General features: G+C 38.0%; 2 protein-coding genes and 1 pseudogene across 2 annotated transcripts; 1 reads left to right on the top strand and 2 right to left on the bottom strand.

The window, feature by feature from the left end:
• On the bottom strand, positions 1 to 1,704 carry LOC147502187 (uncharacterized). The gene has a single exon (XM_086604466.1). The coding sequence runs from the start codon at positions 1,702 to 1,704 to the stop codon at positions 1 to 3; it is 1,704 nt and encodes a 567-aa protein (XP_086460592.1).
• Positions 1,705 to 3,994: 2,290 nt separating this feature from the next.
• On the top strand, positions 3,995 to 4,558 carry LOC147502186 (zinc-finger homeodomain protein 6 pseudogene; annotated as a pseudogene).
• Positions 4,559 to 7,779: 3,221 nt separating this feature from the next.
• Positions 7,780 to 12,234, bottom strand: HCC2 (Thioredoxin superfamily protein). Its single transcript, XM_086607126.1, has 8 exons — positions 12,033 to 12,234; positions 11,308 to 11,443; positions 11,121 to 11,196; positions 9,131 to 9,331; positions 8,941 to 9,030; positions 8,696 to 8,828; positions 8,454 to 8,602; positions 7,780 to 8,045 (listed from the first exon to the last, which is right to left on the bottom strand). Exons 1-7 carry the CDS (start codon positions 12,092 to 12,094, stop codon positions 8,494 to 8,496), a joined length of 807 nt encoding a protein of 268 aa, XP_086463252.1. The 5' UTR covers positions 12,095 to 12,234; the 3' UTR covers positions 7,780 to 8,045; positions 8,454 to 8,493.
• Positions 12,235 to 14,649: the final 2,415 nt, after the last annotated feature.

The raw sequence follows: 14,649 nt of genomic DNA, 5'->3' as shown, positions 1-14,649 counted from the left end.
TTAGTTGCCCGGGTCCATCCCCATCTCCTCAAGAGCTCCCTTAAACAGCAAATCCACGGCGCTGCCACAGTCAATCAGGACTCTTTTGACCACATAATTACCCATTGCTACCGTGATGACTAGCGTATCTTCATGCGGAGTATCCACGGTTCGGAGATCTGCATTGGAGAAGGTAATCCCCTCTTCCCCCTTCCTTAGCTCCATGCCGTAACTCTGCCCTCGGTGGGACTCATTAACTTGTTGAATGCTCGCTGTCCTCCTGACCTTATCCCGGTGGTCATTGTGACTCAGTGCCTCCCCACTGAAGATGACGTTTATGGTTCCCAATATTCTTCCGGCATTGGGCACCGGCTCCCTATTCTGAGGTTCCGCTACGAATTCCCTCATCACTCCCTTCTCCACTAACCTCTGGACCAACCATTTTAAAGCATAGCAGTCGTTTGTTCCATGATTGTGTACCTGGTGATATTCGCAGTAGGGTTTATTAGGCATTTCGGCAGGAAATGTTCGCGGACCTTCATATCCCGGCACATTCTTTATCAACGGCAGTATCTCAATCAACGGTCTAGCCAGGGGCACTTGCTCCACCTCGCGGTATGGATTTCTCTCCCTCTGCTCCCTGCGTGCCCTTTCTCTCCCCCTCTCCAGCCGCGGTGTCTTACCGCGATACCTTTCCCGACCTCTGTCTTCTCCCTCCGTCTTCCTGCGTTCCTTTCCTTTTTCTACCGCTGTAACTGCCTTAGCTCCCCTCTTTGAGTCTTTCTGCATAGTGTCCTCATATCTGATATACTTCTCTACACGCGGATAGAGTTCGTGCAATGTCGCAATCTCATTCTTTGCCACGGACTGATGTACCGCCGTACCTGGTCGCAGCCCCCTCTCGAACGCTATTACCGCCGTCCTCTCATCCAGATTTTCCACTTTAAGTGTTTCCGCCTTGAAGCGACATAGGTACTCCCTGACCGATTCGGCGGACCTTTGTCTGACGTTAAATAAGGCCGCGATGTCTACCACCCTCCGCTTCTGATGTATAAAGTGATCAACAAAGGCTTGCTCCAACCCTTGGAAATTGGTTATGCTCCTTGACGGCAACCGATAGTACCAGTCGGAAGCCCCTCCTTTAAGACTGGCCGGGAACATCATACACCGCAAACCATCATACTTGGCCTCTTGCCAGAGAGGCATCTGCTGCCGAAAGTGATGAAGGTGATCTGCCGAGTCTCCCGTTCCGTCATATCTCTCAAACCTTGGCTGATTGAAACGTTTCGGCACCTCCGAGGTCCATATCGCGATCTGCCGGTAGTTGCGGGTTCGATCCACCACCACTGGCTGGGCCTTTATCCGAACTTTCGTTTGCAGTAGATTCGCCTCCCGGTCGTTGTTAATCATTTGTTGGACTTGCTCCATCGTTAATCCTGTCACTGGGTTGTCCACCAGAGTCGGCCCTTGTTCCTCCTCCTCTTCCACCCTTTCGCTCTCCGATTCCTCCCTTGTCTCTTCCTCGGACTCCTCCTCACTCCTTTCTCTTTCTCTCCTCAGCCCCTCATTTTCTTCCCTCAGCCTTTCAATCTCCTCCCGCATAAGTCGAACTTCTTCTTCTCCCCTTCCCTCCCCTCGCTCTTCCCCTTCCTCCACCGCCACTTCTGGCATCTGTTCTATGACTCTTGCCTTCCGAGGTCTACCCACCGCCTTCTTTGGTGCCATTTCTTCGTTCCCCACAGACGGCGCCAAATGTTACAACTCTTTTTCTACTGCAAGAACTAAACCCCTAGCTGCACAATACTTGTTACAGTTCCCCTTCTTCTCTTCTCTCGCCTCCTTCTTCTTAGACACTCTGCTCTCTTTTTTCCTTGGTGGCCTCCTCTTCTCTTCTCTTCTCTTCACTTTCTCTTTATATCCTCTCCTTTCTTCATCCGGGCCCTCCACCTGTCCCTCCATCTCGCGGTCCCCCTCTCTACACGTGTAGGGTTTCCGTACTGCGACCACGTGACTTAGCCCGATCCAAATGCGTCGGCGGCATACTATCTTGCGTTAACTCGGGTGCATCCTCTCCTTGACACTTCGGGCCCCCAATACCACCACTACACCAATAAAAAACAATATTTCTGGTATATATTGCTATTCAAAGACCTCCAATATATATATACCAAATTTTGATATTGTAGGTCTAAATAGTTGCTTAAAAAAAATTATAAGTTGTTTTATTTTTTTCCCCAATTGTTTAAAGTAATTCATTTCATTACAATCCTGAATGCTTATTACACAAGATTACTGTATTGTCCCTTTCTTTGTTTGTTCGTATGTGTGTGTGTGTGTGTGTTTTTTTTTTTAATTTTCAATGTGAACAAATAGACACATTAATGATTTTATATTGGTAACTATTTGTTTAAATAAACAATTAACATTAACCATGTGCTACGAAGTTGATATTTATGCTCAGGAGATCGAAGATGCAAAGAGGGTCGTCATATTAACTATATTTATTTGTGTTGTTTTACTATTATGGAAGGTAGCAATAGGTGTCTAGACCCAAATAAACGTATGTGAACATTCAAGGAACCTGAGTTTTGTTTTAATTTTTTAAAAATAAATCTATTGTATCATGTTAATATATTTAGTTAATTTTTTATTTGTTATTGATAATTTTCTTATATTATTCTGTTGATATAAACATTTTGCTGACTAACTTATTGCAAATAATGTTAAATCCATCTTTAAAAGTTACATGTTAACAACCATTCGTGCCACGCATGTCAAAAATAATTAAACTCTCATTTAATCGTACGCGTAAGTTACTATACAACCACGTCATATTTCTACGTCAATGTCATTCATTTTTCAACTAACTGACAAATTATCACATTCTATTTTCCAAATTACATTTCCAAGAACACAAAAAAGTTTGTGAAGAAAGATTATCAAGATATTGGTGCGACTCACTCAGAATAGCTATATCATTTTCTCCATAATTTGATATATCCCATGTTTGACTGAACTTAGCCAACATCACAATAGCATTTCAAAATAGTGTATCATCCCGTCTCTTGCATTAAGACTTTCAAAACATAATATAGTAACACCTGAATTTTTAACTTATCAAAATAATTTAAAAAATACACTTAATTATGTAGATTAGTTAGAATAAAATATTGTTCTAATAGATGGAACTCGACAACTGCTAAAGTAGAAGAGTTGTTTTAAAGGTAAGCAGAATGTTGACTGCCTTTGGTGGAATTTAAGAAAGTTGTGGCGTCAAAGTGCATTTAATACCTATGACTACTATATCACCCCGCGGGACCAAAATATTTGACAAAAAAATGAACCATGAGTCTCTGACCCATTACATTTTTTCACGGATGCACACATTCAATTCTCTACGTCCAAATTATACATTAAACCCAACCCAAAAAAAACATGTAATAATGAAGAGGATATTTTATGTTGTTATTATTTAATCACTATTAACTATAAATTATTATTTACTTTTCTCATGTAATGTTAAGTTAATTAATGTAATCTACTTAAACAATAATACATATTTCATTAGTTAAAATTTTGGTTTCAATGTTAGATGACGCAATGAAAGAAACTTCAACTTCATTCCACTCCACTAGAGTTAGGATTGCGTTGAGCTCGAGTTACAATGGGGCCCATATAAGGCAAAAAGTAAAGCACTCACTAAAGTTTTTCTCTCAACAAATTAACAAAGTGGGACTGATACATATCACTTAAAGGCTATAGACACAAGTTTCCCTTTATGTGCCCCGTGAAAATAAAATATTTTTGTTTGACAGATTGAAGTTTCTATCTAAAAAAATAATATCGTTGTTGTATACAGAAAAATCGAATTGTTGTTAGGTATAAAACTATAATAAAGTAATGTGGAAACAGCTACCAAAACCCTAGCATGTTATGCCTATAAATTGAGGAAATTTCATTTTATCATAGACATTTTTCTTCTCCAGCAAAAAAATTTCATTTATCTTTGAAGATCATGGAAGAAAGGGTTTTAGAATTAAGCATAGTTCTATTCACGAATACAACAACCGCGTCAAACAACAATGGATCATTCGTTACATCAGAACCCAAGGTTGTGAGTTATAAAGAGTGCATGAAAAATCATGCTGCTTCAATTGGCGGGCATGCTAAAGATGGATGTGGTCAGTACATACCTATAAGTCATGGTGGTCGTGTTGTTGAAAATACAGATTTTTATCTTAAATGTGCCGCATGTGGGTGCCATAGAAATTTCCACCGTCAAGAGCTCTCTGGTCCAGCTGGAAGTGATCAAGCACCCCTATTACAAGAACCTGATGATCAAATGTTAGAAGAAGTCGGTGGGGCTGGTGATTATAATAGCGTGAAGAGCAAACGATTTAGAACAAAATTCACCAAGGTGCAGCAGAATAGAATGACACAGTTTGCTGATATATTAGGTTGGAGAACACATAAATCTGATGCTACTGCTCCTAGTAAGTTTTGTTGGGAAATTGGAGTTAAGAAACATGTTTTCAAAGTGTGGATGTATAACAACAAAAAAAAGGTGAAAAATAAGTGACAACTGATCCTGCGTCTTACATTACTGTTATTGTTAAAATAGACGCTACTATTGTGTTGGCCCATTTTTCTCGTCGTGTAAGCTGATGAAATTCTGAGTTATTATTGAATTTGTTCTAAAACATCTTCATATCAAATATAACAACTCCAGTTTGATAGACTATAAGTTAGGTCATGCAGGATTAGGGCGTCTTTGATTATTTGTTTTTGTCAGTGCTGATTACTTATTCTAATTGTAAGTGGTTGACAACTTTTTCTGTGTTTTTCCCCAGCAACTTATAAGTACGTGGTAGACCCTTTTTTAATATATATGTTTACTATTTATAAGTCTGACAAGCGTAAGTATCAAGGCTTTACTTACACAAACTTATAAGTAACAAGTTCTTATATCCACTAACTTCAAGGTATAGTTTGTCTCTAACAATATTACGACAAATTAATTTTGACTAATTTAACTATTTCACAATCAATTAACTATATCCACTAACTTATTTAGTATAAAATTTTCAATTGAAATTGATATAGTTCAAATGACTATATTACTCCGTGCCGAAGGCACAGGTTACACCTAGTGACCAAACAAATGATGCATGGCCACTCAAGATGTACTGTCTTCAGCATGAAGTTAATGAAGAGGTTTTTTCAGTTATCACGAGTTTAGCAAAAGATGCTTAACACAGAGAAATAATTTTTTAACATTAGGCATTTATACATACGTAGGATTGTGTCATCAGCCTTGAAGTGCTGATGAAGAATGACGAAATGAGGAATTAGTAAGCAAAGTGAACGGAATAATATGTAGGGGCTAGCTTCTACTTCTTAATTCTGATATTTTTGCATAAAGAAAGAAAGTTCAACACATGAAGATTGAGACTCGAAGCTTACACAAAACACAACTTCACATATTTTAAAAGGGAGGCAAAGACTCAAAGCCATGTCCGGAGATAGAGATTGTTGTGCTTACTTTGAACGCTCTCCACTACAACTTCGGCATAAGTAAACAGCAGAAATGTTTGTCTAAAAAAAACTAGATGTTTTTAAGTAGGAAAAAAAAAACAGATCAACCGTTCCCGATTTCTGACCAGTTTTGGTGTAACCATTTCAAGGATAGGGCCAAACGGACTGGATGTATGTGATTTCATCTGGTGAAGGATGTGTTCAAAGGAGCAATCACAATTATACACCTCAACAATCATATCCACTCTCTTTCAAGGAAATAAGAATTGTATGCCAAAACGGTAAAATGGAACTTCTCGAACCTTCGAGGAAGTTATAATTTTTCTATAGGAAACCTCATAATAATGTCCAGTTTGTTCGGTTTTCTAATGCTTTTAATCTTTTATCTTCTAAATTGAATTATAATACAAGATTTACCACCCACTTTTCATTCATGAGAAGGGGCAATTAAAAGAATAAACGGTGGGCCTTAAAAGAATGATTTCTTGTCCGAGCAGCTGCTTCGCATGGATTTTCTTGAATTCTTGAGATGCAAGGCTCAAGTTGGGAAAAGTGATACGTAAGGAGAGCAAAAGAAGAGCATGTGCCTTTTACGTAAAATGGCACATTCCACATCCAAAAGCTTAAAACCCATTTAACTTATTCTGAGGGGTTAGTTACCCCTCCCATTTTTAAGATCAAACGGTAATGCTTTTTCATTTGAAAAAAAAATTCATCTCGTAGCCATAGCCATTAGATCTTGTAACGGGCCCTTTTTTTTTTTGTTCTTTTTCTCAATATTTTCTCAGAACATAACTGAAAGTCTGAAATTACTCTCCAAGTAGTCTCAAGCATTGGCTTTCATCTCACAGATACATTTCTTTGGGCGATGCAAGTGCAGGATGAGTACCGGTGCCCAGTCCAACTTTCTATATTCAAGCCCAAGCTTAAACACTCATAACATTCAGTTATGAAAGCATAATCTATGGACCTAGCCAAAGCAGGGTAAAAGTGAAGGACAGTAGGAGCTAGTCTCCCGTTAAAAACTAGGTGGTGAGCTAAGAATCTAGATATGGTACTTATAAGATAAGAATCACAGATGTATATGGCAATGAAGTCCACACCCTCACGATAACCAGCTATCAGCTCATGCCTGATCATGTGACAAGATGAGCTTTGTAATGCAAAACCCATACAAATAAATTGCAATTGGTCATGTCCCATGATAAAAACTTACCAAAACGTATTCAAGTCTCGTTTATAAGTTTATTATCGAATGTAGTGAATTCATAACACTTAAGCAAAAAAATAGTGGATTCATAAAACAGATCCTGTATGTACCATTTAACATGCATCTCCAGCATATTGCAAGTGACAATAGAGAAGAAAACGCACGCCACTAACTATTCTTGAGCTTACAGGATCACCCAACGAGTCAGATATATCTTTCATGGTCATAGAGGTCCAAAAGTATCCTAATTTTGATTAGGGGTGTAAAATGGGCCGGGCCGGGCCAGCCCGACCTTCAAATCATAAAGCCTATATGATTTGAGGGCCAGACTGGCCCAACCCCCTTATGCTATGAGGGTCGGGCTGTGAGGGCCAACACTTGATTATCTGACCCCTTTGCCCCTCACTTCAACCCCCTTTAGAAAAGCGTGGGCGGACGCGGGGGGCGGGTATATAGCCGGGCCGCATAACTGTCAATTATTCAAAACTCTTGAATACAACTTGTTTAGACTTCATTAACATATTTGGTTTTTATCAAATTTCATTAGTTGATTAACATATTCATTACAAAAATTCTTGAAAACCTATTAAACTTCATTAATATATACAATAGAATATATGAATATATTCTATAGAATAGAGATATATCCATATAATACAACTATATTCTATAGAATATATTCACATATTCTAACAATATATTCATTACAAGAGAGAGAGAACCTCCATCAAGGACATTATACGTACAACTAAGGGTATTATACGTAATTTTGTTTAGAAAATCTAAATATCAATGAGGGCCTTAATACAAGCTTTGTGAGGGCTTTAAAGGGTCGGGCTGAAAGCCGTCCTCATGTTTCCATATCTAGGCCCTTACCCTCCCCTCAAAATATGAGGGTCGGGCCAGCCCTGCCCTCAAATTGCATGCAGGCTTATATTTGAGGGCTTTTTTTGTCTATGGGCCGGGTCAGGCGGGCCGAGTGCCGTTTTTACGCCCCTAATTTTGATCATTAAGGCATAAGTTTTCCCCTTGCCTACAAACAATAAGAAACTAAATTGTTCAACTGACGATGTCACTTCCATACAAAAAATCCCTCCATGGGACAAATTACATGAACAAATGCAGGTTTAATGAGCATTGAGCTACAAATTCTACTTTCCTTAAATTGTAGTGAATGTTTTCCACGAAAGAAGAGAGGAACGAACTATGACAAGTCACCGCCCTAATTCCACAAAGAAGGATGAAAGAAACTGTATAAGGTTGGTTAGTACACTCCATGATCTACAGTAGCTTCCCTCTAGTAAAGAAGTCCTGGAAATCCCTACAAACAATTAGGCAAAGTCAGTTACACTAGTTACGTAGATGCCAATCCAAATATGAAATACAACACATAACTTCCAAAAGTTTAACTTTTGTCTCCTGGATCAGCAAAACAATTTCGTTTTTGTTAATCAATACCTTTAAATTTAAACCGGAAAATTTTACCAGAGAAATATTCACAGGTAGGCCGTTTCCACAAAATTTTACCGACCGAAAAATGTATAACACTGCACACCCACAAGCCTAATTCTTAATCATCATTCAGAAATAACTCAACATGAATTTCCATGCTACCAAGTCAAGGGAAAGAGAGGCTGCACTACAATGTCTGTTCATTCCAAATCACTTGACACCAATCCCAACCAACGAAAAGAAAAACTGTAAGCCTTACAAAGTAGAGATTCCTTACCAAGTAAAAAAAACCACAGTGAGAAACCCGTATGGACAATTTACTTAGTGCTTTTGCTCATCTCCATTAGTATTTCTTCTGAAAGTTGTTCTGCACCATACTCTACTCCAAAGCATCTAACTATTTCCATGTTTGGTTGCAACAAGTACCTGTTTTATTTTTACAGAGTTTTTATATCAAATTGCTTGACGAAAGAAGTATAATTTGTTTTTTATGAACTTGAGAAAAAAAAATGATCATACATTTTGTGAGAAGAGTCAATAAGATAATCACTTCCATCTTCCTCGACCTTCTTGAAATAAACACGGTACTCCTGAGCCATCTGTCTTACTGCAGTAATTGGCCCCGTTAGCCCAACTATTCTGTGATCGAATTCTGCATAATGAATGGACAACCAAGGTGAGGGAGAAATAAATTTATAGTAACTACTTTCAGTACAACCGTACAAATTACAATTTAAAATGAAAAACAAAGAAAAAAGGCTAACCTTTAAGGTAAGCCCGGAGTTGTGACAGTGAATCCCGCTGAGGATCAAGAGTAACGAATATTGGTATCAAATTCACATTCTGTTTAGAATCTTGCTCCAGTTCAAGAAACAAAGTACAAGTATTAGTAACTAGTAACGACACCAACTGAATAAGCTTAAGAGGGCAAACAGATAAACCCATGCTTCGAACCTAGTGTTTTGATGACCTTGGCCATTTTCTGAACTTCTTCTGGTCCAACATCAGGAGAAGAAGTGTAGCCAAAGTAGAGCAGCACCCAATTCCCCAAAAGGTTGCGTTCAGTAACCAAATGGTGTTCAGTATCAAAGAGCGTGAAGGGCCCTCCAAATTTAGGTCCATATATGGTATTTTTTGCACGCTCATTACCTTGTCCTGAACAGTAGATTAAAGTTAACTTAGTAAGTATCCCTTTGATGCAAAATTTCACCAATAAAAGTATCATCTAATTGTACATTTCCCCGTACTTTATGAGTAATCATACAAATTCTACACATGAACCAGGGCCCAAAATATCGCCGAGATATCCGATATCTCGCCGATATATCTCGGTAAATTGGTACACCGATATCGATTTTTCCGAGATATATCCACCGAATATTGAACCCCTTTTTTTTCCGAGATATATCGGAATTTCCGATATGAAAGTTTATATCGACGAGATAATCGATATTTCGAGATAATCGATATATATCGGTTGATTTTTTGACCAATTGTTAATAATTTAATATTGAAATTTCGAAATATCCTATATACCGAGATATACCATACCGAGATATATCAGCATTTGGTCACCAAAAGCCGAGATATCCGATATATCCGATATATCTCGTTTTGGGTACACCGATATATTAACCGATATCGAAATTTTGGGCCCGTGACTTAGAAAAGTTAGGCGTTATAACGGAGGCCCAAAATATCGCCGAGATATCCGATATCTCGCCGATATATCTCGATAAATTGGTAAGATATACGGAATTTCCGATATGAAAGTTTATATCGCCGAGATAATCGATATTTCGAGATAATCGATATATGAAATATCCTATATATCCGAGATATATCGTGAGAGATCCGAGATATCCGAGATATATCGGTGAGATATCCGATATTTTAGAAACTTTTGGTCACCCAGATATCCGATATATCCGATATATCTCGGTTTTTGGGTACACCGATATATTAACCGATATCGAAATTTTGGGCCTTGACATGAACTACTTCACACCCTTGACCCTACCAACCAACAGCATCGCCCCTTCTGCATGAACAAAACACTATCAGAAACATGCTTTCCAGTTTCTAAAACATACCACTGCACCAAGGCCCATGCAACCCACTGCATCTTCCTATCTGCATGCATGGCACCCTGGACTTACCGGCATGTGGAGGTTATACACTGGCAGGATCTTTGTGCACTTGACTAGGACTTCTTATTTTAGTTTGGGGAGAGGAATACACAACTATACTAGACAAGCTTTGTCTTCTGATAATATGTTAATAAAATAAGAGATAAAAGTCGTTTATGAAGACAGCTATCTAAAACAGAATAAATTTAGGAGCAAGCTTCCCTAAAATGCTAATTCTAATATTTTGTCTTTGCCTTTTCTGTTGAAAATCTCCCTTCTATAATAAAAGTTTCTTAGAGCAGCCTTAAGTTTGCTGGAGACACTTATTCTCTACCATTCTATCAATTTCTTACTTTTACTGTTGCCCGGCATCTCAGTCCAGGAGATCTGATCTACTGAAAGGACAATCCCCACCAATTAGTGATGTGAAATATCATTAACCTTTCTGTTCAGTTTCACATGTAAAATATGTAATGACATATTTCCAAACAAAGAATAACCCTCGTATATAGTCCATCTTAGAAATTTTGCACCAAGAACTGCTTCAGTGAGCCAATCAACTGTCACATCCTTGCTGGCTCGTTGACAAGATAATAATGACAAGCTCTACTATTTTTCTAATATGAAAATGTGAAGTTCATCAAGGATAGAAGGAACACAAACAGCAAAACTATTACTTTGTTTAAATTGACTCACAAATTTTGTTGATAAAAGGCAGAAGAAAGGGATCTTATATGCAAATAAAGAATTATTTTCCAATAACATTTTTAATAGTTTCACAAAAAATTCAGAGCCGTAGGACATAAAGGAAGAACCTTTCGGAACTGCTCTTCTCTCATCATTATAATGAACAACTGTGCCCACTCCAGCAATCATAAGTAAACCTGCAGGCTGCAAATACCATAATCTGAGAACCTAAATCACTCTCACGGCACAGGAAAGCTCCATACGAAAATGTTTAACAGGGATAGTAAGTAAGTGGAGAGTTAATATGTCATATACCACAATAACCCAAGACCACGATCTTGACCTAACATCCGATGGTTTCTCAGGTACCACATTTTGGGTAGTTATTTTCCTATTACATTTTGGCGCTTCACAGTAGCCACGGCACTGAAATCTTCTATAGGAGTGGAACCTATAATGGCAATACAATTGTTAAGTATACAAGACACAAACATTATTTTCTACTATAACAGGAATCTATGAAGCCATTAAAACTAAAATGCTTCATTAACCTCTATCGCGGTTGTACACTAGCAAAAGTTAAATCTAGTAATATATTCATTTTCTTTTATATTTGTGTGTTTATTTAAAGGTTAAGAAAAAAAAAACTGAACCCCTCTCTAAAGATAAACAACAATTACTTGTCAAAAAGGATACAAAAGTAATTTGAGTTTTAAGCTTCTAGCCTTCTAGGTTAGGTTAAGGCGGCACCGGTTATTCTACCATGACTGGTGCCATATGTGACTTGTTGATAAATAAGACAATGTCGCTAACCGTCATTAATAAAAAGTTCATTAAAAAAGGGCAGTGATATAAGTTCAACCTAATTTTTCAGCTAAGTGTGTACAGACCACAAACATCAACATAAGAATAGTTCAAAAAACATTAACCACAAAATCAACATGTTATTAAATAAACAAGTTCAACAGATACCCATCTCAAATAACTTGAAGAAGAAAAAATAAAGAATACCCAAACTGAGATTTTGAAGCTAAACATACCCTTGGAGAAGATTGGTTGAGCGATTGGGAAGAATGATAGAAGCAAAACGAGAGATGGGCATTTTGATTTATATTTTGGAATAATTTGGTGGCATTTTTTGAGAGGGTTACTGGGGTTTTGGTTTTTACTGTTTAGAGAGAGAAGAGTAGAAAGACAATAAACGGTTTCTTGGGGTTCAAGACGCAAGTCAAGGAATGATTGTAATACTTTCTTTTTGGGTACCACTTTGGGCTTTTTTTTGCATATAGGCCTCAGTGTACGAAATATCACGATATCCTACTGAAATCTCAACCCAACTTAGTAAGTTAGTAGTTACTCGATCGTTAGTTAAAAGATCAACCAAAGGCACATCAGGCCATCAGCAATGGGAGGTGTAAAAGATGTAAAGTTTACATCCCCAGTTCCCCACTCTCATAAATACCATGTAAACTGCTTTTTCCTTTTAACGAACTAGGGAATTCTCATTTGGGATACAAGTTGGCAAAAAAACTCGGGCGTCATTTGGAGTCCAAGTCACGCAAGAGTTTAAAATAAGTTTGGACATCACTCAACTTAAGTGACGCCCCTCTTAATTCTAAAAGTGGTAATTTGTGATTACGAAACTCCAAGGTCACTTTGAGTGACGTCTCTATTTGGATGTCACTCCAAATAACGACTTTCAAAATCTTAGTTTTTTTTTACGTTTTTCCATTGGGAACAATCAAGTGAGGATATTTTCATTATATACATTTGTGTGCAGTGAGAGTGGTCAAATCCTAATAACACCTATGTAGAGGTGTGATTTTATACTTCATTGGAGATGCTATAAGAGTGTAATATTGTAAAGTCCTGAATTATTATTAAAGGTAAATTAGTAAAAGATACTTGAATCTTAGGGGAGATTACGTATTTGGCCAATCGGATAGATGGTTAGCCTGACGTAACGTAAATTTATTTAACACCGACTGAGAAAACCAAGTTAGTTCAGAAAAACCTCTCGAAAAATTCTAAGATTTCATATAACTGACTACTTAGAATATTCGAAAATCGAAAAGAAGATAAATAATATGTGATAAAATAATTCGATACCGGGTAAATTTGTGTGCGCATAATTAAATACTTGCATAGTCAATAAGAGTCTGTCGCCTGTAAACCGGAAACTTTAAAACTGGACAAGTAATTCGACGACAGCGTCGTAATTTCGGTATCGCGTGCGCAAACTTGGGCGTTGCACGCGAGAGCGGGGGATTCAAAACCTTGTTGGAGGCTAAATTATAAGGTAAGGGGTAAGACGGTCATTTAGCAAAGAGATTAGAAATCGCACAAAACAAAAATCGCACCCAAAATTTTCCCCCAATTCGCCAATTTCAAAACCTAGGAGAGAGAAACCCCAAATTCACCCAAAATTGAGTGATTAGAACCTCAATTCGCACCTCCCCATCCTTAGTAACACTAAACTCTAGTGTGGGAGTTCAAATTTCTAGTGTACCGAAGTGAAATCACAGCGACGGATGAGTTAAATTCTTCTCAAATCGATAGTTTAAACTTGATTTCGATGGAGTGGGTTGTATTGAGGGAAAATAATTGAAATGGGGTGGTTTTCATGTCGGCAGTAGCTCATTGGAGGGATATGGCGTAGTGAATTGGTGGAGAAGAAAGCTAAAGGAGCGATTTTTGCGGACTTGGTAAGAATTTTTGGTTATTCACTCCAACTACGAGCAATTCATGTCGGTTTATAATTGTTTAAGATTTGATTGAGTAATGATCGAGGCATAAGGAACACCCACCGATTTTATTAATAGAATTAATGTGAATTGAGAGGTGTAGAATTCGTCGTAGCTGGAATTTGGAATGGATAGGAGTGGTGTGGGCATAAGGTCCTACAGTGGCTGTAAACGGACTACCGAGCCCTGTCAGAGTATCAGTGCCAGAAATGGCTTGTAGCGCGGTTGACCGTAGTTATAGGAAAAAATATCTGAAACCAAATTCGTAGCGTCGAGATTTCTTCACGACTTACGTTAGATAAGAAGTCCTCATTCGTTCGATAAATTATAATAACCTACGTGTATATGATGTTATAGGAGTCAAATAAGAGTGGATTCGGTTAAGCGGGCTCGATTCGGTTAAGTGGGTTTGAGGAGAACGGAGCTTGCTAAGGTAGGAACCTACATACCAATATATAGCATGCTTATTTTCATGCATGATTTGATTTGTTTAAATTGGTAATAGATAGTTTGCGTATCAACCATGCATGTATATATATGATATTCATGTTTTGCATTGTAGTTTTCCTCGATATAAACTAAGTATATGGATAGCTTTTGTGTGAAAAGAAATAAGTTTGTGAAATCGGGGTAGTTGGGATTGTTTTCTTTGTTAAAAGAGTAAAACTGGTTTTGGGAAGGGTTCTTGTCTCTTGTCTCAGTGAGGAGACAGAGAGATGGATTTTGTAATGCGGGAAAGGATTTCCCAGTTGTTTGTAACTATGTGTAAGGTTCTGGACTGTCCCAGGGATGGTTGTTGTTATTTACGATGATTCGCCGTTTGGGAATCATCGGTTGTCATTTACTATGACTGGCCCGTTTGGGAGTCATAGGTTGCGTTTACTTGATTGTGGGAAATCCAGGAACTCACACA

The sequence above is a fragment of the Coptis chinensis genome, chromosome 4, assembly GCF_015680905.1.
Source record: "Coptis chinensis isolate HL-2020 chromosome 4, ASM1568090v1, whole genome shotgun sequence".
Lineage (NCBI taxonomy): Eukaryota > Viridiplantae > Streptophyta > Magnoliopsida > Ranunculales > Ranunculaceae > Coptis > Coptis chinensis.
Note: the sequence above shows the minus strand (reverse complement) of the source record. Positions and strands in the feature narration are given on the sequence as shown.